This window comes from Numenius arquata, chromosome Z (assembly GCF_964106895.1).
Source record: "Numenius arquata chromosome Z, bNumArq3.hap1.1, whole genome shotgun sequence".
NCBI lineage: Eukaryota > Metazoa > Chordata > Aves > Charadriiformes > Scolopacidae > Numenius > Numenius arquata.
The window spans coordinates 9,445,624-9,469,014 of NC_133616.1; the positions used below are offsets into that span (position 1 = coordinate 9,445,624).

General features: G+C 43.7%; 1 protein-coding gene across 3 annotated transcripts; it reads left to right on the forward strand.

Annotated features, from left to right (window-relative positions):
* The first annotated feature begins 196 nt into the window (after positions 1-196).
* On the forward strand, positions 197-22,026 carry TPGS2 (tubulin polyglutamylase complex subunit 2). 3 transcript variants are annotated; one of them, XM_074166206.1, is made up of 7 exons: positions 197-292; positions 5,547-5,626; positions 13,199-13,286; positions 14,981-15,112; positions 16,729-16,842; positions 18,352-18,512; positions 20,553-22,026. In XM_074166206.1, exons 1-7 carry the CDS (start codon positions 220-222, stop codon positions 20,778-20,780), a joined length of 876 nt encoding a protein of 291 aa, XP_074022307.1. In that variant the 5' UTR covers positions 197-219; the 3' UTR covers positions 20,781-22,026. The 3 variants fall into 3 exon arrangements, with proteins under 3 accessions (XP_074022307.1, XP_074022308.1, XP_074022309.1); XM_074166207.1 differs by having other exon boundaries at positions 13,199-13,284; positions 15,084-15,112; positions 20,553-20,780; XM_074166208.1 differs by lacking the exon at positions 14,981-15,112 and having other exon boundaries at positions 20,553-20,780.
* The last annotated feature ends 1,365 nt before the right edge of the window (positions 22,027-23,391 follow it).

Genomic DNA, 23,391 nt, shown 5'->3' on the forward strand with positions numbered 1-23,391 from the left:
TTGTAGTCCTTGATCACCAGAGAGTGAGGGGGGCCTTGCCCCCCCTGCGGAATGGCCACTCCCCTCCGGCCGCCTCCGGCCGAGAGAACTACTACTCCCGGCGCACCTCGCGGCAGCACAGCCTCCGCTACAGGGAGGCAAGAAGGACATAAGGGGCTCCTACCCACACGGCCCCACCGGTCTCGCCGGCGTGCTGAGGGTGAGGGGAGGCCGCTGAGGATGGAGGAGAAGCCCTCCGCCGGCATCAAGCCCTACCTGGACAAGCTCACCCTGGGGGTCACACGGATACTGGGTGAGTAGGGCTGTTGGGAGAGGCCACGGAGCCGTGGGGGGCGGCGAGGGGTGTGTCGCTTAGTTGTCATGGTCACCGCCCGGTGGCGGGAGGGGCCGCTCTCCCTCAGGGCAGGGCCGGAGGCCATGGCCTGGTCCTCGCCTCAGGCGGCAGCGGTGGGACCGGCCCTGGCCATGGCTGCCTGGGCCCGGCCCCGGCCGTGGCTGCCTGTGGCTGCCCTGCGGCCGAGAACCGGCCTCGCAGCCTCAGCCTGCGAGGGCCGGGCGCCTGCGTCCCGGGAGGTGACCGTGCTGCTGGTTGAAGCCTGGTCACACCTGCCTGGTGGATTGTGTCAGGGTTTCCCCTCTGGCGTCAGAAAGCTGTGCTTCTCCTATGCACGAACGGCCAAAACTCTGAATCTCTCAACATAAGAGACCCTGAAAAATCAAAGAAAGATAAAGCGATGTTTTGTTCAAAACCGTGCCCAGTTCTTAGCCCCTGTTGTAATGTAGCACCAGCAGGTAGCGTGCCCGATGGAAGGAGTTCGCTGTGGTGCAGTGTTTCAGCAGAAGATTAATCTCTGAGGCTGCTCAGGATCAGCTCCCCATGAATAGTCACACTGCAGCTTGTTCCCGTACCCCGGGGCTTCTTCCACAACATCCCCTGCTTGCCATCTCCAGTTTTTGCTCAGATCTTGGGCCGCCTTGCTTCTCTGCAGTTCCCATTGAAGTTCACTGGGAGTGCAAGACATTCAACGTTTAAAATTAAGGCTTCTCAGACAAAACTTTACTCATGGCAGTAGAATCACAAGAATTGGTGGAAGTGTTTGCCTCTGTAAAGGATTTTAGCATCAGACCTTTCACCGCTCAGCAACTTGGGGCACAGAACTGTTATATTTGTATGAGTGGAAAGCAATACCCCTATCCCAAGCCTTGTGTACGACAGCATTACAAATTGCAGTTCCAGAAGTTCTTCCTATGAATTTTAAAGCCAGAAGTGACTGCCATAATTACCTCACCCAGCCGCTGTATTGCACGACAGTGAGTTTCATCTGGTAACCGAAGTGTATAGCTAATAGCAAATGTTTTTAGGTAGCTGCTCAGGCAGATGAGATTAAAAGATATGGGCAAAATTCTTGCTGTGAGCTTCAGTGAGGACAGGATTTCACACTCAATCTCTGTTCAGTGTTATCTTACTCACTTGTTATTGGACTTCTTGGGGGATTTTTTCTGGTTTGTTTTTTTCTGTTTTCCAGTTGTGAAGTCAGGATAACATTATCATTCTACTCAGGGAGAGCATTTAAAAGGTGAAACTACTGATGATCAACCATCATGACAAATGCTTCTTTGAAGCAGTTCTTTGTAAAAAATTACTAGCTCTGCCCACATTTTCACCACCGAGGCTCAGATGTATGAGATCTGCATGATGTTAACTATGTACAAAAGTAACATTGCTGTATAAACAAACTGTTTTGGGTAGGTGTTATTTACACCAGCAAAACATGGCAATGCAGGTTTGGCTTTGAAAGTCCAGTAGCATTCCTTTCACATGGAAGGTGTTCCCTGGTTTGTGTTTGGATATTTTTGGTTTACTGCCCATAACTGATAACTTGTATTGTGCAATATAACAATGTGCACTCCAGGCCATTGCTATGACATTTTACTCTGATTCTTTTCTCTGTCTCTCCACTCCGTCTGGGAATTTTGTGCCTTTTTTCCCAGTGAAGAAGTCCAAAACATGTAAGTTGTGCCACCATAATAATTAGAATTGCTTAACTAATTGGCAAACATTACCAATCTGTTCAGTGTTTGTTTCTTTCCATTAACAAAGGGTATCTCATTCAGAAAGATGCCGTACTCGGTAATTTGCAGCGCTAGAAACGATCTTATTCTAAATCTTCTTTTGGAAAATGTCATGACGCCAGTAGATACTTTTCTGCCTAGCATAATGTAAAAGCATTAATAGGTTTTTAACTCTGTTGAGTTTGTGAAACAGTTTTTTCAGGAGATAGAAAAGATCATGTAATGAAACTCAATGTACTGCTTTTTAGCAAGAAAATTTTGTACATGCAGTATATGAGAGCTCGAGACCCAGTTTTCCAACGTATGAACAAATCTTCATGGCAATGTTTCAAAAACCCTCCTTTAAGCAAAGTTTCTATGTGAGGCTGGGGGAGAAGGGGTTGGTTATTTGGTGTTTTTTTTTTAACGTGTAGTCTCTCTGGAAGTCCCTACAAGGTGGGAGATTTCTCACAAGCTTTATGGAGGATATAATTTGTTGAAAAAAGAAAGGCATCTTTCCCATTGCCAATATGATTTATTTTCTTGAAGTTCTATGACTAATAGCAAATTTCAGAAAGGTTGATTGCTCACAACTAAATCTGAATGGGAGGTGGTAGCTGTTCTGGACTGCCCAGAGCAGGACTATAATTCACTATTTACAGTATTTATTAGATAAGAATTTAGCTATTCAGACATCTTAAAAAGATGCTGAGAGTTTATCCAACTTACGGGCAGTATCAGCAGTACTGTACAGACTGATGATGCAGTCATTTTCTGCTTCAGCTTTGTATCAGACCATTATATTGACTCTTTCTGATTAATACTGCAAAGCGTTTTTGGAAGCTTGTACATGAAATGTCCTAAAAATAGGACAGTTTACTGTGATCTTGATTCAGAAGAGTTGATAGGGAGGAGTCTTCTGAACTAGTTAAGCTTGATACTATATCCCTTGTCTAACCTAGGTGGCTTCTTTATTTCTTCCATCTGGAAGAAAAAGCCATCCATGGCCGACTTCCTGTTTTCCTCATTAAAGTTTTATGGAGCTCCCATCCATTCCTACACACACCTGTTAAATGTGGTCTTCAGTTTACCCACAGGATATTTTTACTATAACATTCAGGCTTTTAAGACAGAATTTATCTTTCTTTTGATCTTGGATTTGGTTCAGACCTCTTTAGAAGTTGCAGTTCTCTCATTCCTAGACATCTTCTTTGATTGATATAATATTTAATCTTCCGTCATCCCAGCTGAGCCGTTGTACATGATGAATTAAACATCCCTGCTGTTTTCTTTGATCACAGAAATAACAATTACTCTGTTATTATGATCTCTTAACTTGTCATAAGGCTTGCATAGCTTAAGACCAGTTAGATCCTTGATTCCACACACTTCTTCAGAAGCAGAATACATGTGCACAGCTTATATTTGAGCAAGACACAGATCCCCCTGCCTTACACCCACCTAACTGGGCAAAACATCTGTCTGCTGTATGTTGGCCACCCACCTTGGCCAGACAGATTACCTAGGTGACCTACTGTGTTTTTATTTTTTTTTTCCTTTTTTCTGTCTTTAACTTGGAGTTTGTTTTTCTGGTGCTATGCTTTGTCTTTTAAATTATCTGACAATGTAACAATCAGTACTTCCCATTATAATGAAATTTAGAATTCCTGAAACTGTGCTGCTCTTCCAGCAGAAGAACAAGGGCAACACCATTGCTAGAATTAAAAGCCCAACACTGGAGATAAAAACCAAACCAAAGCTCTCTGGTGCCTGCCTTTCCTGTCTAGTGGACTGTGTATGTTTTACCAGAAAGCAATTACAATACGTGTGACTGTTTTGGGAGCCAGGACTTTCACAGCAGAGCCAGTCTTGAAAGCCCTGCATAGTGATCACTTCTACTCCACAGCCTCGTGTGCTGGGCTTGCAGTTCCCACAACAACAAGTTGGTAATCTTTCTGGACCTGGTCCAAAGTGAATGATGTCAGTGGGAACTATTTCAGTTGGCTGTAGATGAAGTAAAACATTATAAAATAAGTGTAAAGGAGACTGTTCTGCCATCATGCACCTGCAAGAATAGCACCGTGTAGATTAGGATCTCACATTTGTACAGGATTCTTTCCCATAAAATATTCAGGTGATTTTTATAAATGATGAGCTCGGTGCTCATAACAGGTTTGTGTTTGTCCAGCTGGGATTCCTGATGTTTGCTCATGCAGGTCCCTTCAGCAGGATCAGGTTCTGCGTCTGGTCAAACCCACTGAATCCAGTGCTGAAGCGTGCCCGTCTTTGTGGAATGTGGTTGTTAGCAATTCATAGCAGCACTGCACAACATCTTGTGTCAAGCTGAGAATATCCAACCCAACTGAAACTGCAGGGCACGCTTACAAAGAAGGATTCGTCTCTCTTTAGAGTTTGCCCAGGAACCCATGGTTGATTTTCCCATGAATCCTCTGCAAAAGATCACATACCAAAAGTGTGTGTGTATGTGTATGTATATCTCTATAAAAAACATCAAAGGATGGCATCAGAGAATCACAGAATATTTTTGGTTGGATGGGACCTTTGAGATCATCGAGTCCAACCAATCAAAAAAAACCAAAACAAACCACACACCAAAAACAAACAAAAAAACCCAAAAAATCCCAGAACACCAAGCACCAAAACCAAACCAAAACAAATGCCCACAACCACACCCCACCCCACCCACAAACAGACACAAACCAACAATCTCGGGCACTAGAGCATGCCCTGAAGTGCCATGTCTACACGTTTCTTAAATACCTCCAGGGATGGTGACTCCACCACCTCCCTGGGCAGGCTGTTCCAGTGCCTGACCACTCTCTCAGTAAAGTAATTCTTCCTAATATCTAATCTAATCCTCCCCTGCCGCAACTTTAAACCATTTCCTCTGGTCCTGTCATTATTCCCTTGGGAAAAGAGTCCAACACCCACCTCTCTACACCCTCCTTTCAGGTAGTTGTAGAGGGCAGTGAGGTCCCCCCTCAGCCTCCTCTTCTCCAAACTAAACATGCCCAGTTCCCTCAGTCTCTCCTCATATGACTTATTCTCTAGACCCCTCACCAGCTTGGTGGCTCTCCTCTGGACGCGCTCCAGCACTTCAGTGACCTACCTGTAGTGAGGGGCCCAGAACTGAACGCAGTATTCGAGGTGAGGCCTCACCAGCACCGAGTACAGAGGCACCATCACTTCCCTACTTCTGCTGGCCACGCTATTCCCGATGCAGGCCAGGATGCTGTTGGCCTTCTTGGCCACCTGGGCACACTCAGGTGCAGCACTAGGTATCCTCATGCCAAGACACACTGAGTACAGTTACACACAAAAAAGAAAGCGACTGTTGAGGCACTAGCACAATGCTTGTAGTCATTAATGCCTTTTCCCGGGCTGTCAGTCAGGCTAGCTTGCAAAATTGCCTGTCTCACAGTGTTTGGTGTCACCTGTGCCAGCTGCAAACATGCTCCTCTTTCTCTTTTTAGAGACTTCTCCAGGAGTTGCTGAGGTGACGTTTGTGGAAAAGGAGCCAGCCGAACGCCACACAATCGTTTCATGGGAGCAAGTGAGTATTCTCGTGATAACACTGCGAGGAGGTCAGTCTAAATGTACAGCGGCCCACAGAGATTGTCTAATGCCTTGTGCTTGTGTGTGAGACAGCCTGCTGCCAAGTTTGATGCACCATGGAGCCTAAACAGATTTTTTTTTTTTTTTTTTTTATCAGGTATTATCAGGTTTTAGGCTATCCCATGCACCTGGTCTGTTAGAGAAGCTTCATCAATGTGGGTATATTGAGACTGACAACTCTAAGAAGAAATCACATAACTGTAGTAGGCAGAAACAGTGGTGACTCAGTAGAGAAGAAACATTGTTCTGACTCAGTTCTGAAATCATTTTCCAACACCCTTGAAGACAAAATGAAGAGTCTTTACTATTTATAGCCATTGAAGGTAAAGGCCTCAAGCTGGAAAATACCACTGAGCCACCCAGTTCTTTCCAGTTATCTATTTCTCTTTTCAATCTCAGCTCTTCAATTCCATTTCTCATAGTCCATCCTTCTACCTCCTCTTTGGCTAACAAACCCAATCTTTTGGCCAAGGCGTGTTCCATTGCCTGTTCTAGAAGACTATGATTGGCATGTGCTACCTTGACTCTACTGACCTCATTGCATCAGAGTGCTCCTGAATACTGTTGTGTGACTCTGGTGGGCAGAGATGACACTTTTGGACCCCTTTTTGAATATACGTTTGGTTGTCAATCCCTTGACTGTGGGAGAATAACTGCTTTCTAAGTATCACTCATATCTACGGAAGGGACAGTAGAAGCTGACTGGCCTTTGGAAAAGGGCATGGCTGAGGACAGAGTTAGGTGAATCATCCTCTGCTCCAACCCTGGCTACGTCCTAACACACATGCTCCCAGGGACTGCACTTGTTACCATTTTGTAAAATAACTTCCCAGTTGATGACACCTTGCCATTTACAGTTTTTTCCTAAAAAGTAGGGAAAAATCATTCACTAGTTTTGGTAACACCCTGTCCCAATTAGTGATATTTTTGAAGAATTTGTAAATCTGGGTCAGAATGTATGTGATGTAAACCTGCGTTATTTACTGAATCTTGTACAGTAGCCAGCAACTGTGGTCAGGCAGAAATGTCCGGTTTTTCAGGTTCATGTGAACTGATTCCTGATATCCTGTAGCTGTTGTTAAGGTGTCAGATTAACCGTGCTGGAAATTCTGAGGCACCCTGACAGGGAGCCAGCTCAGGTGTGGGAGCAGCAGAGCGACATTTGCTCATTCGTCTGTTGAGTGGAGAGGACTGCTTCTCATTCTCAGGTGCTGCTATTCCTCCAAACTAAATTGGGTTTGTTTTGAATTGAGTTTTCTTTTAAAGCCAAATTTTTAATTCCTGTAGCCAAAGCACTTCAATCCAAAGATGTCAAAACAAAACTTCAGCTCCCTTCCTCCCCAGTGATGGAGTAAGTTAATTGTGGAAGTAAACAGTGAAAATTAAGTAGATACAGTTGAGCTGAACTGCTAATGGTGAAGGACTTTGCTATCTGTTTCTTTGCTTTTGGTTCCTGTTGCACTGACAAAACCCGAAATCTCCCTTCTCAAATTAAAATATTACAATTTTCTTTTTCCTTTTTTTCCTTGAGCTTTGGGGATGAAGTTGGATAACTGACACGGTCCATGCAATTGCCTACATCCTGAAGTGATGATTAAGTGTATAGCACTCGGGACCTCGCAAGACCCCCCCCTGGATGAACTTGCACCTCCTTTTCCTCAAACTCATCCTGCTTGAATTTGAATACAAGTTTAAGTGTACTCAATGTTCAGTTATCGCTGTGTTGTTTTTTCTCATAGCCACTAGGTGGCAATACTTATACACGCAATCATTTCTCCAGCGTTTAGATTTGAACAAGATCTTGTCAGTCTGTATTTTTAACTTCTCTTTACGTCTTTGGTTATGAAAGTGTTTGCAGGCCTTTTTATGTGTTGTAGGGAAAACCGGTCAAACTATTCCCAAAATTACATTCTTTTTCCCAGAAAACCTCTCTTTTCATTGAGACTTACCAAATAAAAGCTCTATTCTTAAGATTTTTTTGCATTTTTTTCTTGACCTATTTTTTCCAGTCCTATTTCAGGTTTACAATGGAAAGTTATTGCTTCTGAGAGAAAATCTATGGTCTTCAGAAACTCTTAAAAGAAAAACAGCCTTTTTAAAATAATGAATCATTAAAATTATATTCTTATAATGCTGTCAATATGCTTTTAATTTTTTTTTCTCCATCAGCTGTGTTTGTTAAATTGAGCTGTGGCCACTTTGTGCTAGTATTTAACTGGATACTACAATGGAAGTTTTAAAATCTTAGAACAGCTTGTTGGATGTCCATTAACTGCTATGAGGCTTTGCAGGGAATCACAGAATGGTTAGAGTTGGAAGGGACCTTAGAGATCATCGAGTTCCAACCACCCTGCCATGGGCAGGGACACCTCCCACTAGACCAGGTTGCTCAAAGCCCCATCCAGCCTGGCCTGGAACACCTCCAGGGATGGGGCATCCACAGCTTCCCTGGGCAACCTGTTCCAGTGTCTCACTACCCTCACAGTAAAGAATTTCTTCCTAATATCTAATCTAAATCTCCTCTCTTTCAGTTTAAAACCATTACCCCTCATCCTGTCACTACACTTCCTGACAAAGAGTCCCTCTCTGGCTCTCCTGTAGGCTCCCTTCAGATATTGGAAGGCTGCTATGAGGTCTCCCTGGAGCCTTCTCCTCTCCAAGCTGAACAGCCCCAGCTGTCTCAGTCTGAAAGGCAAGCTTCATGGCAGGACGCAGTGCAGTAAGACAGTAGGAGAGGAGAACAGATTTTTTCCAAGGGTTTCTGCAGAGGCAGAAAGAACTGTTAAGTCTTACACTTCACAAAATCAAACCTGAAATCAATTACCAGAAATCAGCACACTCAGCAAAATATTTAAGGTACATGTTTGTCAAGCGTTTACATGGGTAGCATTGCTTCCCCAAAACTTTGAAGCACAAGTTATTTTCATAAATACAGATAATTTTTTCACCTCTCCTATATTTAGACCTACCAAGATGTCATCTTGTCCCCAAGCAAGTGAGGCAAGCAATAGAAGGGTGAGTAGAGACAGAGTTACCAGGTCACTGGAACACCAGTGCTAATAACTGTATCTTGTCCTATGAACCCGTTCCCACTCCTAAAATTAGGTTGGCAAGTGCCCTGCTCCCCTCCATGTGCAGTTTTTAAAAGTAGATGTTATACCAAAATATTGCTAGGATGCACTCTGGAATCTGCAGCAACAGTGTCTGAACCACATATTTTTTTTTTGCCTCAACCAGAAGAGAAATAAGTCACTCACATCATTGTTCTGGTTTTCAAAAAGTGTTACAGGGAGCTGGAGGTCCCAGGGCTCAGCACCAGAGCAGGCCAAGCAAAATGAAGGGGGTCATTCTGCCTGTTCCTCTAATTGGCTTGTTAGCAGTGCCTGAACTGCCCCGACTGGCTGTAAGCGATCCTTGCCCACCACTCTTGCTGAAGCGTTGATATTCTACAACTCTGCATGGGGAATTTGTTGTTTCTCCTTATGCACTTTGTCTACAAAGATTTATTTTCCGGTAATGAAACCGTAAAAACACCCTCAAGCAGTCTGGTGCTTTCCTGTTGTGGACTGTCTTAGGCTGCCAGACAATTTAGAAACTCTGTGCCTGTAAATCTCAGTGGGAACTGTGGTGTTTTCTGGCTATTCTAGAAGTCTTCCTTGTTGCTTCTAACATATCTCTTTTTGATCAAAAGTACACATGCTGGCATGAGCACCCACAAGGGCCCTTCTTGTCATCCTCCTTGTAAGACCCTCCCTCAGCACTGGGCGAGCCTGCCATCCCCGATCCCCAGGAGCACAGGATCTGCCCATCTTGAACCTGCCTTGTGGCCCTGGCCATGGGAGTGGTGAGGAGGTGGATCCAGCAGAACCAATGCATGAGGAAAGGTATATTTCTTCAAGCTGCATAGTGGAGGAGAGGCTGGAGAACTACTGGGAGGTAGATAGTGTTTCTGACACAGTGTTCCCCTCCTGTGGGGCCTCATATTATGCCAGTTAAAAAAATCAGCTACACAACACCATCCTCAAGAGAATTGCCAAATCCTGTTCTCTGCTGCAGGGGACAGGTCTACCCCCAGCCCTGTATCTTTCAGGTGATCTCCAGGGAGACCCCCTCTGCCAGATCAGATTTATAAAAGGTGCAACAAGAGTGTCTCAGCATCTTACATAAATTAACGTCTTTTGCATTCACCGGCAGCTAGGGCAGACCAGTCACAGAACATTTAGGGGAAAGAAAGGTGGCTGCTGAGGTGCTCTGCTGTGTGGAAGCCCTGAGAAGTCACATAAATACCTTCCTTTTGTCCCCAGAAGTTGGATAAATCTCATTCAGGTTTTTAGAGAAGTCCCTCTAGAGCAATGTGCCTTGATTGCTGTCCTTTTCTTTAGTATATTTGCTTAGGATGCATTGTTACAACAGTGCTTTAAGTGAATTGCCATATGTCAGTGTTTTAGTTGTTCAGGTCTTGGCAAGCAGGTCTACCCTGCTTCTAATATTCTTCTCTTTCTTCAGTGGACTGTTCTTTCTTGGGAGACTATTTGGGGATATTATGGACAATAAGCAAAAGAAATGGAACCCACACACTATATTGGGCACTTGGGATGTTTTGTTTTATGAGCTGATGAGTGTAACCAGATGACTGGAGTGAAAACAGCTGCTTGCCAGGGCTGTGGTTAAGCCACTTCTGGCACATTATTAGGAATATTGTATTTTATGGGGCTGGAGATCATAAAGCTGGATACTACCAGTTGAGCAGGGGGAGTACAGAGCTTGAGAAGCCATTTTAAAGATGTGGTAGTGGCTTGTTTTTCTGACTCTGCTGTCCGACAGATTAGTCAATCGTTTCCGTCAGATGGGAGAGATGGATATTAATGAAGCTTTCTATACAGATGCCTTTTCCTATAGACCCCAGATTTGCTGAGGTACAGCATTTTCCACCCATGGATTTTGCACCATCATTTGGAAGGTCATACAAAGGGACATGGTTAGAAAGAATCCTAAAACAAAGTGAGGGAGGACAGTCATTTGGAGAAATGTGCACGTTGATCTTTCCATCCAGAAAAAGAGGATTCAGAGCAGAAGGCCTACCCAGATATGATTTTTCCCTTGTCTTAATCAGCTAGGTTTGTAAAATATGTGCTGCGCATGGTTTGTGCTAGTATTTACTGGATACTACAGTGGAAGTTTTAAAGTCTCAGATTTTGTCATCCCAATGGATGGTTTTCCTGCTTAGAGGAGAACACACTCTGAAGTCAAGAGAGCTCTTCCCATGTGTATTTTTACTGCTGGGGTAGATTAGTTAAAACTGGGGGGGGGGCGATGTGAAATGGACTGAAAGTGCAGTGTAAACATTTATACTCTTCTGAGACTTTGTAAAGGTTTGACAGGTCTGTCATATTTTCTTTCTTCATAGTTTTAAGCCTAGTCACTCACTGTGCTTACAATTACAGCTTGAAATTGGAAGTGGTGAAAGCACAGCATGAAATTATAAATATTTAGGACTGAGAAGAACCCACAGAAGGAGGTGTGTTTGTTAAAGGCATTTGAAGAACTTCAGATATGTCCATGTGGTTTAGTAATCTCCTGAAACTTACCACCAGGGCCTCAGCCATCAGCAGACTCTTATCAAAGGACAATAAATTCTTCTCAAAACAAAGTTTCTACAGTATCAGATTCTCTGCTTTAATACCTGTTGCCTCTGAAGATTTTTCCCTACCTGGGGTAGGAGAGCACTGTGCCAAGGGCAAGCGGCAAAGCCATTAGTATCTGGGACTTGTCAGTAGCTGTCTGTCAGCATAAACGGATACACTTAGAAAGTAAGTTAACACACAGGAGTGAAAGTTGTGGGCGTGTTAGAGGGTCCTGCAGAGTGTATACACCACACTTGAGGGGACAGGGTCTGTAACAACTCAAAGAAAGTGACCATGAATAAAGCTTTAACAGGCAGAAGGGCCTTGAGATGTTACAAGTTCATGTCCCAAGTGAAGCAGAGCTACATGAACTGCGTGTGCATGTTTCTTTTCCGTAACTACTGCTTACCCAAATATTCTTCCTTTATGAGACTTTGAATGTTGCATTTTCTAGTAGCTATAGGGAAGTAGTCCCAGCAGAGGCACAATACTGGAAAGCTGTTAACATCTGACTCCTCTGCTTTCTCCAAAGCAATTCCATAACTGCTCCAAAACGCACCCAGGCTTCTGAGGCCAGGCTGTAAATACCTACCTGAATAATGTCTTTATCTATGGCAGATTAAGCCTATATGAGGGACAGCACTACTGACCTATAAATGTTCTTAAAGTTTGTAATTCTATCTTTTCTTACTTTGAGGGTCAAATTCATTGCACAAAGAGCAGATCGTGTCCAACAGCTTGTCTTTAAAAATGGCTGAATGAAAGAAATACACCTTTTTTAGAAAAGACTGAAAATCCTGTCACAAAAGTACTGGAATTATCAGACATGCTGTGTTGCAAATCTCACATTATTTGTCCATTTTCCCTTTAAAATGTAGCTCTCAGAGTCCTGTGATTGTCAATAGGTAACTCTTTTAGTCATGCGTATTGCTTGTGTTCTTAAAACTGACAAGCTTCTGTACTGTTTCATTTTGTGTTCTTGACACATCAACAGGAATGGAGGGTTAGTGGTCTGCGGCCAGTCCTGTCACCAGGAGCAGTGTCTGCAATTGCCTATAGCTCTTTGGGCTTCCTGTTGTTCTGGGGATGAAGCCTTTATTTTCCCTTCCTCATATTTGTTGCTTAGCTGAAGACTCTTAAGTTAAGACAGGCTCCTTCCACAACCAAGAAATGTGTATAAGGGTCCTGGTTCTTAGGAGCACTCTCACTGGGTCCCTTGAGGGGACTGTTCTTTCACTGTTGGATCAGAAAGAAGCAGGCTTAGGAGCCCCAGCCAAGTGCTGAAGTTTGGTGGGATGAAGCCAGACCAGCAGGTTTGTGAGATTGACTCTATGTGTGTTTGTACACATGCTGCTTGTTAAGTGAAACGTCAAGCCTGCTTGATTATGTGCGACTGTTGAGTCTATGCTTCTCTCACCTACTTGGAACTGAATTCCCTCAGAAGAGTCCTTGTGCTGATATTATACATGCTTTAGTGGAATAGGTAGGTTTAGTCTGATTTCACTTAAAGCAAAACTCTAGTTTTGTAAGCCATATATATGGCTTACATATATGAGTGTTCTTATATATGCAATCTTGGAGTGACTGTTAGGGTCAAAGGATGATACGTCATCTCAGTTGGGGAACAATCCTGTAATAATCATCTCATGACTGACTGCTCATTGTGAAACCTTCCCAAGTCATCTTTGATCCAAGAAATATGCAGTTTTCTCTCAAGGTTTTAGGATGAGATATTTGAGCTGATTTGAGTCATCTTGGAGTTCCTTCCTTTTCCTAACAAAGATTAAAACCTATGGTGGCAAATATATCTGTACCAATATTCAGTTGTTCTTTGGGCTTGAGGCATGCTCTGCATTTTCCCATAACATTTTGATTGTGATTTGCAGAAAAACTCCTGCATATTACCGGAGGATTTAAAGAACTTCTATCTGATGACCGATGGCTTCCAGATGACCTGGAGTGTGAAGACCGATGGTGAGTCTATGTATTCCTCTCCACTGATACCTCAGTGGAGGTATCAAATGATACTCATTTCATTGCATCCAGTATTTCCTTTGCAGAATTTCTGTAATGTTAAACTTACTTTCTGCACAGTCAATACATATCTGTCAGCATCCTGCATTAGTCTGAGCAAAAGCACATGCACCAGGTAATTTTGAATGAAAAATTAGCACCACTCCTTAACTTGCAAAAAAGTGAAGTAGTTTGTTTCTGCTAGGCAACTTGGTCAGTGACTAAAAAAATTCACCTCTGAATTAGTAAGTGACTGCAGTTCTGCATGGGATTGTAGACTGTTTTAGCAATGTCCTGGTGAGGAAAAATATGTGACTGCACATCAGAGGTCCCTTCCTGATGCAGCAGGGCAAAGCCTGTTCCACAGAACAGATGCGTACACTGAGCACTGGCTAGAAACCAAACAAGTCTCCATGTCATAAATACCATTCTGTAATACACTGGCCATCTGTTGACACTCAGATTTAGATATGCAGTTTAAATCTCATACCTAGACGCCCTCTGTAGTTCATGGAGAGAGGAGCTCTAGCACATTATCCTATCATAAATCAGTAGGAAGAGTCACCCTCTGATAACGCCTCTTTCTCATTAAAAGGTATATGTACATGCCTGAGCCTGATTCTGCTTTCCACCAGCTAAAGTCCATTCGCTGCAGTTACTTCTGGAGTCAGTGGTGGAAGTGAGAACAGGACTGAGCTTTATTGTCCATCCTTGTTTGGCAAGAATCAGGCAGTTTGTTTGCTCTGCACTGGAACCCTGCAGCTATTACCCTGTCTCTCGTTGTCTTCAAGCGAGGTTGTCAAATGGGGCTCGCTTCTGGAGATGGGTGTCAAATGCAGGGTTTTCCTCAGGAAGTGGAATTTCATTTCAGAGACAGCTGACATCAGGGCTCTAGCGGCTGTACCAAGTCCCGTTGTGACTCAAGTGGGATTTAGTGTGTTGTGACCTCTGAAGGGTCTTATTTTCAGGGCATACAAGAGACCGAGGCAGCTCGCAGAACTGTCTTGTTTGAGTGAGCATTCAGTAGTGCCTTCTGAGGCCCTTCACACTGGTGCATGGCTGAACAGGGTCCTTGTTGGCTTGATGTCTGGTAACAGTACAAGTCCTTAAAAGGAGAGACAAGTGACGAGTCCTCAAGCATTCACTGAGGAGCACCAACATGTTGACACACTGATAAAATCCTGCGTTGCGGTGGAAGCCTGAGCAGGCACATGGGGTGGAAGAGGACAAGCTGCCCAATACACTCTGAATAGGTGGGGTTGTTTATGGTAGGAAAGAGAGCAGCAGGGAAAAGAGTTTTGACGAGGTGGCTGTAGCTAACCGGGATTTTTAATAGCCAGTTTCACAGGACTGGGCTAGCAGCTGCAGCACAGGCTTAGCCAGCAGTGTAATTCTCATAGCTGCACGATTCTGAGATGCTGTCACGTCACCCGTAAGTGTGATTCTGTGTTTGAAAAAGCCTAATTTTTGCTCCTGTGGAGCCTGACTTGGTTAAGTGTCCAGGCCTGCTGGGTCCACCCATCTTTTCTCCCCCTCTATGTTTTAGAACAGAGGGAGAGAAAAACTGGGTATACCTTCCACACAATGATGTGTGGAAGAAGTGCCTCCTATGTTCTCCTGACACTGGGTGTGATTAATGATCAGTATTATTGCAGATACCCCAATGCCCCTGGGCTCCATGGTGATTAATAGTGTCTCGAAGCTATGTCGGCTTGGGGGTTCCTCTGTGTACACTCTGCCTAATGCACCAACTCTTGCTGACCTGGAAGATGACACAGACGAGGAAGGTAAGGTACTCTTAGCAAGCTAGATCTCATCCCTTTTGCTCTGTTTAGGGTAATGTTAGGATGTAGCACATGGGTAAAGCAACAGAAAAGGTCACTCCAAGTAGATGGGGTTTCCTTTGTCTCCTGGGCCTGACCTACTATTATGTCCTACTAGTTCCCTTCAGGCTTGAGAGGTAGACCTGTATGTTGTGAACCTCTTGGGAATTGTTAATGCTGTAGTCTCTAGTAGTATTTGCATGCTCTTAACAGCCTGGCAGTCCTCCTGTTCTGCCTTTTCTCCACTTAAATTTTTAAGAGAGGCTTCCTCCAGTGATTCAGCTTCTAAAGTCTTTGTGTGCTTATCGGTTTACATGAACAAAAGATAACAGGTTTTGTCCTGGTATTGAAAAGACAGCTGGATATGGAAAAATAACTCCGGTAAATGCATGTAAGTGTGAGGTGGCACTGGAAAATATGTGTTTCCAGACTGCCTAAAAATGCTGGGCATCCTGCAGTTTGGAGAGAAAAAGAAAAAAAAAAAGTCCACGCTTTTTCTCAGAGCTCTTTCAGTCTAACAAGATTGGAAGAAGTAAGAAGATAAGAACAGAGCCAGGTGTCATGCTGACTCCTTAGAAAATTCCTATTTAATTTCAGTCTTATCTCTGTAGCTCTTGTAGCTTCTAAATGTGGCTAAAAGTTTCTTTTTGCACATTCCGGCTTGGCTGCAGTCCTGATCTCCTAGCCATTGTAATGAAATGGGCCAAATTCTGCTTCCATTTAGCCACTCAGACTGCCACTGATCCAGTTATAAGGTACACTGAGAAAAAGTTACATCCTCACCAGTGTTCTCATCCTGACTTTCATGAAAAGCTCTTCTGAAGAGTAGAGCTGTTGTGGCCCCCTTCTTCCTACCATTAGAATTCAAAATTATATCCTGCAAGAACTTGCCTGCACAATCCCAAAATGGTCTTGTGGAAAGGCTATGTAGAGGTTGTGGGTCAGAAGCTGGATATGAGTCAGAACATGTGTCTGTTGAGAAGGATACTGATGTCACACTGGAATATATGAAAAAAATGTATATGTCTCCAAGTTCATAAAAGCCGCCTATCAAGAGAAAAAGAATAAACTGTTCTCCCTGTCCTCCTGAGAAAAAAAGAAAGTGGGGGAAAAAAGAGGTGGTGGATAGAACAGAAGGAATGGGCTTCCATTGCAGCAAGGAAGATTCAGGGTCCACATGAGGAAAATTTCTATGTGATAACCATGGATTTGGGCTGACTGCCTGGAGCCTGTGGTATCTACAGCACTGGAGGACTTTTAGACAAATGCCTCTCAGGAGTGACATCTGTAAAGCTGATCTTGCTTTATGCCAGGGAAGGACTGGAGGGCAGCTTGATGTCTTTTTCCAGCCATCAGATTTTGACTCTGTAATTTGTTTTCCTAATGAAGATTAAAATTTTTCTTACTATTTTTGTTAAAACACAGGGAACTTAATCCTTTCTAAGAAGTATAAATATGGTAGTTTGATTTAGTTCTTCCTCAGCTGATTTATTAATAAGTATCAGATAGATAGACTCTCTGCAGCTGACTCACAGTCAGTTCTCCAAACAGATTTCATGAAGATTTTTTTCTGTTTTTAGGTAACGGAGACAAACCAGAGAAGCCACACTTTGATTCTCGTAGTCTTATCTTTGAATTAGACCCTTGCAATGGCAATGGGAAAGTTTGTCTTGTTTATAAGCACGCTAAACCAGGTAAGACTGAAAAGACCAAAGCTAGTCATCTCTTGTTGTGGATTGTGTCTGGAGGCTACATGCATAAAATCAGCTTACATTTCTGATCTTCTTTGCAATTTGTAGATGAAGGTTTGCAGGGACATCCTGTCTCCGCTGAAGTCGGGGGCTAAACATTACAGAGACTTAACTGGAGCTAACATTTTCCCTCCTTTTAATGTTTGAGTCCAAGTTATAACTTAAGATTTCTGCATGCATAGCATACTTGCACACTGAAACAGGGAAGCATTCACGTATGACCTACAGACAGTCATGCTGAAATAATGCAGAAGGCTAGAGCTCAGCTCTAAGATACCTCTGCTTACTTGCCTGTCTCCAAACAATTCCCTTACATTTTGATGAGAAAGAATCTAATGCTGCTTAGAAGCAAGGGGTAGATGGTAAAAAAGGTCTGTAGCTGATTGAGACAGATTTAGACTGGTTCTTCCACCTTGTGCATGGACGCAGAGCCTTCAAGTGCTAACTAGGTCAAAATTTGGGTTGAAGGGTTGAGCAGGAGAGCGAAACATGTGAGCTGAGCTTCTCCTTCTGACAGATACACAGAAATCTGCTGTCAGTTAGGGATTAGTGAAATACCCAAGCCACTTGTACAGTAGTCATCATCTGACACGGTGCACAGGTCACTAGGTGTACGTGTATACCTGTATGTTTGCTGTGTGGGGCTGTGCAATTGTGATAGACCTATTCTTAAGAAAACCCTTTGGTTGTTATTGTGTGTCTTTCATTGGGTGTGACTACAACGCCCAAGGCAGAAACTTCTTACTTGTCCTCGTGCCTTCCAGTCTTGGCGATGTTGCAACACGCAGCGGATAACCAGGGCAAGGGGAGGGAGCCTTGTTTACAGGTGTTGGTGTCAGCACAGGGGGCACTGTGTTTAATTGACGATGTTCAGCATCTCAGTTGCCCAAGTAAAAACACTTCTTTTTATGCTCCAAAGGATGTGACGACTAGAGAAATATTTGATCACTGTGGAAAGATTTTGCAAAGTGTGTTTTTATTGGCAGTACACACTGCCATGACTTCCAGACTCTGGACTCTATTCAGTAATGCAGATGGCAGACAATTGAGTTAGTTACTTTTTGCTTTGTGGAGTAGATAAATGTTTGCCATAATTGTACTTTGAACTTACCCTAAAAGTTGTTGATGTCCAAGCAAATTCCATGTAGAACTTCAGTCCCAGGTTGGGAAGGAATAGCAGTGCATCCATTTTATGGTGGGGAAAATTAATCTAATGGCTATTGCACAAGTATTTTTAGTAAGACTGGGAGCAAAAGCAAATCCTTTTCAGTCCCCAACCTCTAACCTTTAAACTGCATTGCCTCTGGATAATCATCTATGCTAATCAGGGATGCTGTGTTTAAGAAGCTGCAGCTTTTCTGAGAAATATGTTTTGTCTCCCACCTGACAACGGCCAGAGGCATATCTTATCACTGCAAAGCAACAGTGTAATTTATGTTTGGTTTGTTCTAGTTGTCTCCCCGGACACAGAGATATGGTTCCTGGACAGAGCTCTGTATTGGCATTTCCTCACCAAAACCTTCACAGCCTACTATCGCCTGCTCATTACCCACCTGGGTCTCCCACAGTGGCAGTATGCCTTCACCAGCTATGGGGTCAGCCCCCAGGCCAAGGTAGGACAGCAGGATCCAGCTCGTCAGTATCTCACATAAGTATAGACTGAAAAAATGTCTTTCTCCCTTTTGACAAGCAGTCTTGAGCCTTTCCACTATAGCGTGTTACCAGTCATTTGTTTATGTTAGTGAATTCACTAACATTGTGTTAACTCGGCTCTTCTCACCCAATTTGGGCTCTACCTTTGAACTGTAGTAGCAGGTGGTGGAACTTCAATTATTTCTTTGTTTTCTTGACTCTGAAGCCAACCTCTGCTTCCATGACTGCTGGCAAGTGAGGAGATGTAAAGCCTTCATCCCCACAAGCTATATAAGATTTGTCTAGATCACTTTTCTGGGCATAGCACCAAACAAGAGCCTACTGCTCTCTGGGTGGACAGGAAAATGCAGGCACACATTAGGCAGAAGCCCAGAGAAGACTATGACCTTGAGCCTTGCCAAGAATATGAATGCCTTTGCATTCTTCTCAGTTATGAAGGGATGCCTTGATAAAAATGATGCCCAAAAAGGGGCAATTTAAATGCCAGCAGTCCTAGAAGTAGTTACAGGAGAGCTCCAGGTACAGCCCTGTGACAATTCCAGCCCCTTATTATTATTAAAATTGCTATTCTGCTCTGCCAGAACCCTGCTCTTAGAGGCTCCTGCCATTCTTCTGTGCTTCACTTGGCCTTCAGCCCTAACCCTGCTTCCACCTTCTGGGAAGTCGGGGAGTGGATCTGACAGTGTGACCGAACACAGCACATAAGCCTGTGCAGTGTCTGTGCATGTTGGCAAGGTGGGTCTCCATGAGTGTCCTGCACTTCACCCAGACATGACAACTGTCTTACCAGCATGACATTCCTTGGTCCTGCCTCAGCCCTCTGCGTACATCAGAACTACTCACTAAAATCACTGCTGACTTCCCATCTATCAATGGCTGTAGAATCTTCACTAGCTGGGAATTCTTCAAGGAAGTGAGACCCCCCAGATCTGACCCTCTTTGTGTTTCTGGTGTCTTCCTTGTTACACTGTGCTCTACTTTATCAGTCAAGGCTGTGTACGTAGTGCTCTAGCATATGCCTGTGTTCTGCCTTTCTGGAACTTTACTGCTAGAATATTTTATGTTCAGTGTGCCCACAAACCTTAGTGAAATCATTCATGTATTCCCTAATCATTTGCAGCCTCTGTTAGTTAAAATCCTCCTGGTATGTTAACCATTGTCATTTTTAAAGGTCTTCAAGGGTGGTATGTGGTGTATTAAAGCTGTGTTCCATCAAGCAGTACATGAATAGATTGCCATCTACATTTTGGTATTGATCTTTTGTTTAACCTTTGCTGATGTTCAACACTCTTGTTCAACACTTTGCTGATGGTTTCAGTGGGATTTGTAATACCACAACCCCTACAGTTTTATTTCCAGACTTCATCAATGGAGAACTGATAGGAAAAACAGTAAGAGATGAGAGCTGCAGGGCATAACATTGTGGTGATATCTGGGAACAAATAAAAAAATCATTGTGGTCTCTTATATATGTAAAATCAGGCCAAAGAGAAACAAACACAAAATCCTTTACATAAAGAGCTAAAAACCCTGAATTATTATATGTGTGAAGAGAGGAAGGAAACCTATATTTTGGGAAGGTCAAGTAGTTTGGTTCCAGTTTATAAGCACTTTTAAATTCCAAGTTTTTTTAATCTTTTCTGTTTCTCTGAATCTAAATAAATGTGGTTTAGTTTCATCCCCTCCCTTTGCTTTTCCTCCTGTGGTTTAAATCAGGGTTGCTCCTGATAGGAGTTACACTGCAGGAAAGGTAGTGTTAGGTTTGTGTCTGGTTCTCCTCTTCCCTGTGTGGAATGTGAGGCAGTTCCAGGACTGGGGCTGGGGCTGTAGCTGTGTCTTGTTTCTCCTTATCACGAGGCACTCTGTGGAGTCCTGTAAACTGCAGACTGATAAGTGGTGTATGATTAAAATCAAGTCTCAGATGTGAGGGGAAACAGGGTGGAAATGTCTAATTGTAGTTTGATTTTAACCTCTTTCTTCCCCACCATCCTGCCTTTCAGCAATGGTTTAACATGTATAAACCCATAGCCATCAACACAACTCTCCTCTCTGAAGAAGCTGATTCCTTTGTGAACAAGCTGGACCCCAATAAGGTGTTTAAAAGCAAGAACAAAACTCCAGTGATGAAAAAGAAACCATCCCCCCAGCCAGCAGGCTCCCAAAAGAGTCATACGAGCATGACCTCCTCCAAGACATCCTCACTAGCTGGGAATTCTTCAAGGAAGTGAGACCCCCCGCCCCCCGCCCCTGCCAAGATCTGACCCTGGACAGCATTTGCAGTAAGCTTTGATGTTCACTGATGCAAAGTCTCAGTGGTTCAGACCAAGTTCCTTGTGCATGAATAGATGTGCCCATGGAGAACATATTGCAGCATTTGCATGAGATACAGCCACGATGTACTTTGACAAAGGGGGGATGTAGCTCCTGGAGACTCTGAGAAAAAAAAGTTGAGACTGATTTTATTCCGTTCTGCTACTTGCAGCATGTACTTCTCAGAGAGCCTGACGAAGCCCTTGATGTCACTCTCTATAGGGAAGCTTTTGTTCCTCTGCAACTACAGCAGTCAAATGAAAGGAAATGTAAGTCACTGTTACTTTAATAGACCCATGCTGAAAGACAGCATATGAAGATATTTCTGTCATCTTCTTGGAAAGAAACACGTCCTGACCTTGCATGCTATGGGAGCAGGCTGGAACCCCCTGAACAAAGAAATACCTTCTGCTTCAGACAGAATCAAACTCTGCACTTCCCTGTGCTTCTTCCAACTTCTGAGATTCATGGTACAAAGGGACCTGGGGCTTCCGTGTCTCTGCACTGGCCTAGACACTTGCTCTATAGCCCCATTGTGCCGTGTCTTTTCTGTGTGCTGTTCTTCCCAACAAGCCTGAAGGCAGCCTGAACCTGCAAGATCCCTCATTGCCTCTGCTTTCTCCTCTTGTGGGAACTGAGCCAGGGCGGGTCAGTGGCGTTAAGAGTCCCAGGAGGAACCCTTTGTTTGTCAGTCATTCATTTGCAAAGTTGACCATTCGAATAGTCTTTGTCACTTTTCAATTGGGCAGGATCTGACCAGGGGCCACTGAGATCCTACAGCCTTAGGAGCCCCTATGCTGTTTTCTGTACTGTAAGTTTTCTGGTTAGAACTGCACTTTAACCCATTCAGTGCTGTTTTTCAGTTACATCTGATCATTTCCATTACTTTTCTGTGCCATTCTGTCTTCTTAGATGTGCTGGAAAAATGGTAGCAACCAACATATTTTTTGCCTAAGCAGGGAAATCAAAGTCACCATCTTCAAATAAGCATTGATTATTTAAACAGCATCATCTTTTATTTATGAAACAGTCACATAATTACATAGGAGAAACCTACCTCACAGGGATGTTGTGAGGTTCTCATGAGTATTTGTATGGCTTTCAGAAAGATGAAGCCACCCTGTAAGTGCTTAATACTATTTTAATAAAGATTTTAATATTTTCCTCCAGAGTGATTGGGTATTTGAAGGTGTTTTGGGGATGACATGCGTAGGCATGTATGGTAAGAGCAGGGTGCAGGCTGAATTGTGTGGGTGTTTTTTTTTAATGCAGTGGAGAATCTCTCACGGAGAAGGGATGGGTCACAGTGTCTTTTCGCTAATCCCATCTTGAGCTACTCTGAAGTTCCCGGTTTAGTTCACATAAGGACTCAGCTGTGTGACAGCTGTTCCGCTTCTGTCCTGTGCTCACTGTTCAAAGTCTCTGCATCCATCAGCCCCGGCTCTGACCCGCTTTGCTGACTTCCACCACTGCCCAGGGCCCACCCTCCAGCGCAGCTGCTGCATGACCTGGCGGCTGCCCTCTGCCACCCCCAAATGAGAGAAAATCCTCTAATGCTCTTCAGCCCTCTTAGACCGATGTGAGTCTTGTGCCAGGTGAAGATCTGCTGTAGCTGCTTGGCTAATACAAGGTCAGCTCTAATGAGGAAGCAGAGATGTCAGTGCCTGCCACCCCACCCCGTGCCACAGGAATACGTCAGTAATCCTTTTAATAGTGAGATGTGAATGATCATTAAAGCCAGTAAATGCCATTTTCTGGAATTCTGTGCAGTAGTGGTGGTCTGTTACTTCCTACTTTTGGAGATATGTGCACTGTGTGTTCATGGTACCCAGCCCTGGGACTTGAGTCACATGCTTGACACACGTACCATACTTGCTTAAGCATTTTCTAGAAAAGTTAAGACTGTTGTCACCCTCCTTGGGAACAGGCAGCTTCTGATACTCTTTTACTTTTAATCCCATGATACCTCAGACTTGTAAGGCTGCTGCAGGCCCACTTCCTCTTTCCAATGGAGGTGGCAGAATTCCTGCCAGAGCAGGGCAGACTCTTCCCACGTTTCTTATGCATTCAGAGTGGAGAAAAGGTTTGGGTTTTTGTTTCTTTGAGCATTTGGGGATGCTGCCACAAAAATTGTCTGAATCCTGGCATATGGTGGTAGTTAAAGTCTAGCCTGTGAGTAATACACATGGTTCCATGACGCCAGTGTGTTCCAGCGGAGCTGTGCCAGGATTCAGGAGACTCTGTAGTTTAGTTTACTAATTTTTGGGTGCTTCAGATCAAAAAGCAAAAAACAAAACCAAGCATGAAAGAAAAAAAATCAGGTTCAGGTTTCTATTTCAGACTGTCCTTGCTCTTCTCTTCTTTGGGCTCTGTCTTTGTTAAGATGGCAGATTAGCAAATGGAAGCAAGCTTACATCCCTGATCCATCAGTGTAACATCTACCTCCTAGCAAAGAATATTCCAGATCAAAATTTCTTTAATTAAAGTTAAGTTGTTTCTGCCACTGTTGGAAGCTGTATTTTGATTTCC

Coding starts and splice junctions, on each gene's coding strand:
- TPGS2 (XM_074166206.1), top strand. CDS start 220: ATGGAGGAGAAGCCCTCCGCCGGCATCAAGCCCTACCTGGACAAGCTC. Junction 15,113..16,728: donor AGATGACACAGACGAGGAAG/GTAAGGTACTCT, acceptor TTCTGTTTTTAG/GTAACGGAGACAAACCAGAG. Junction 16,843..18,351: donor TTATAAGCACGCTAAACCAG/GTAAGACTGAAA, acceptor GGTTTGTTCTAG/TTGTCTCCCCGGACACAGAG.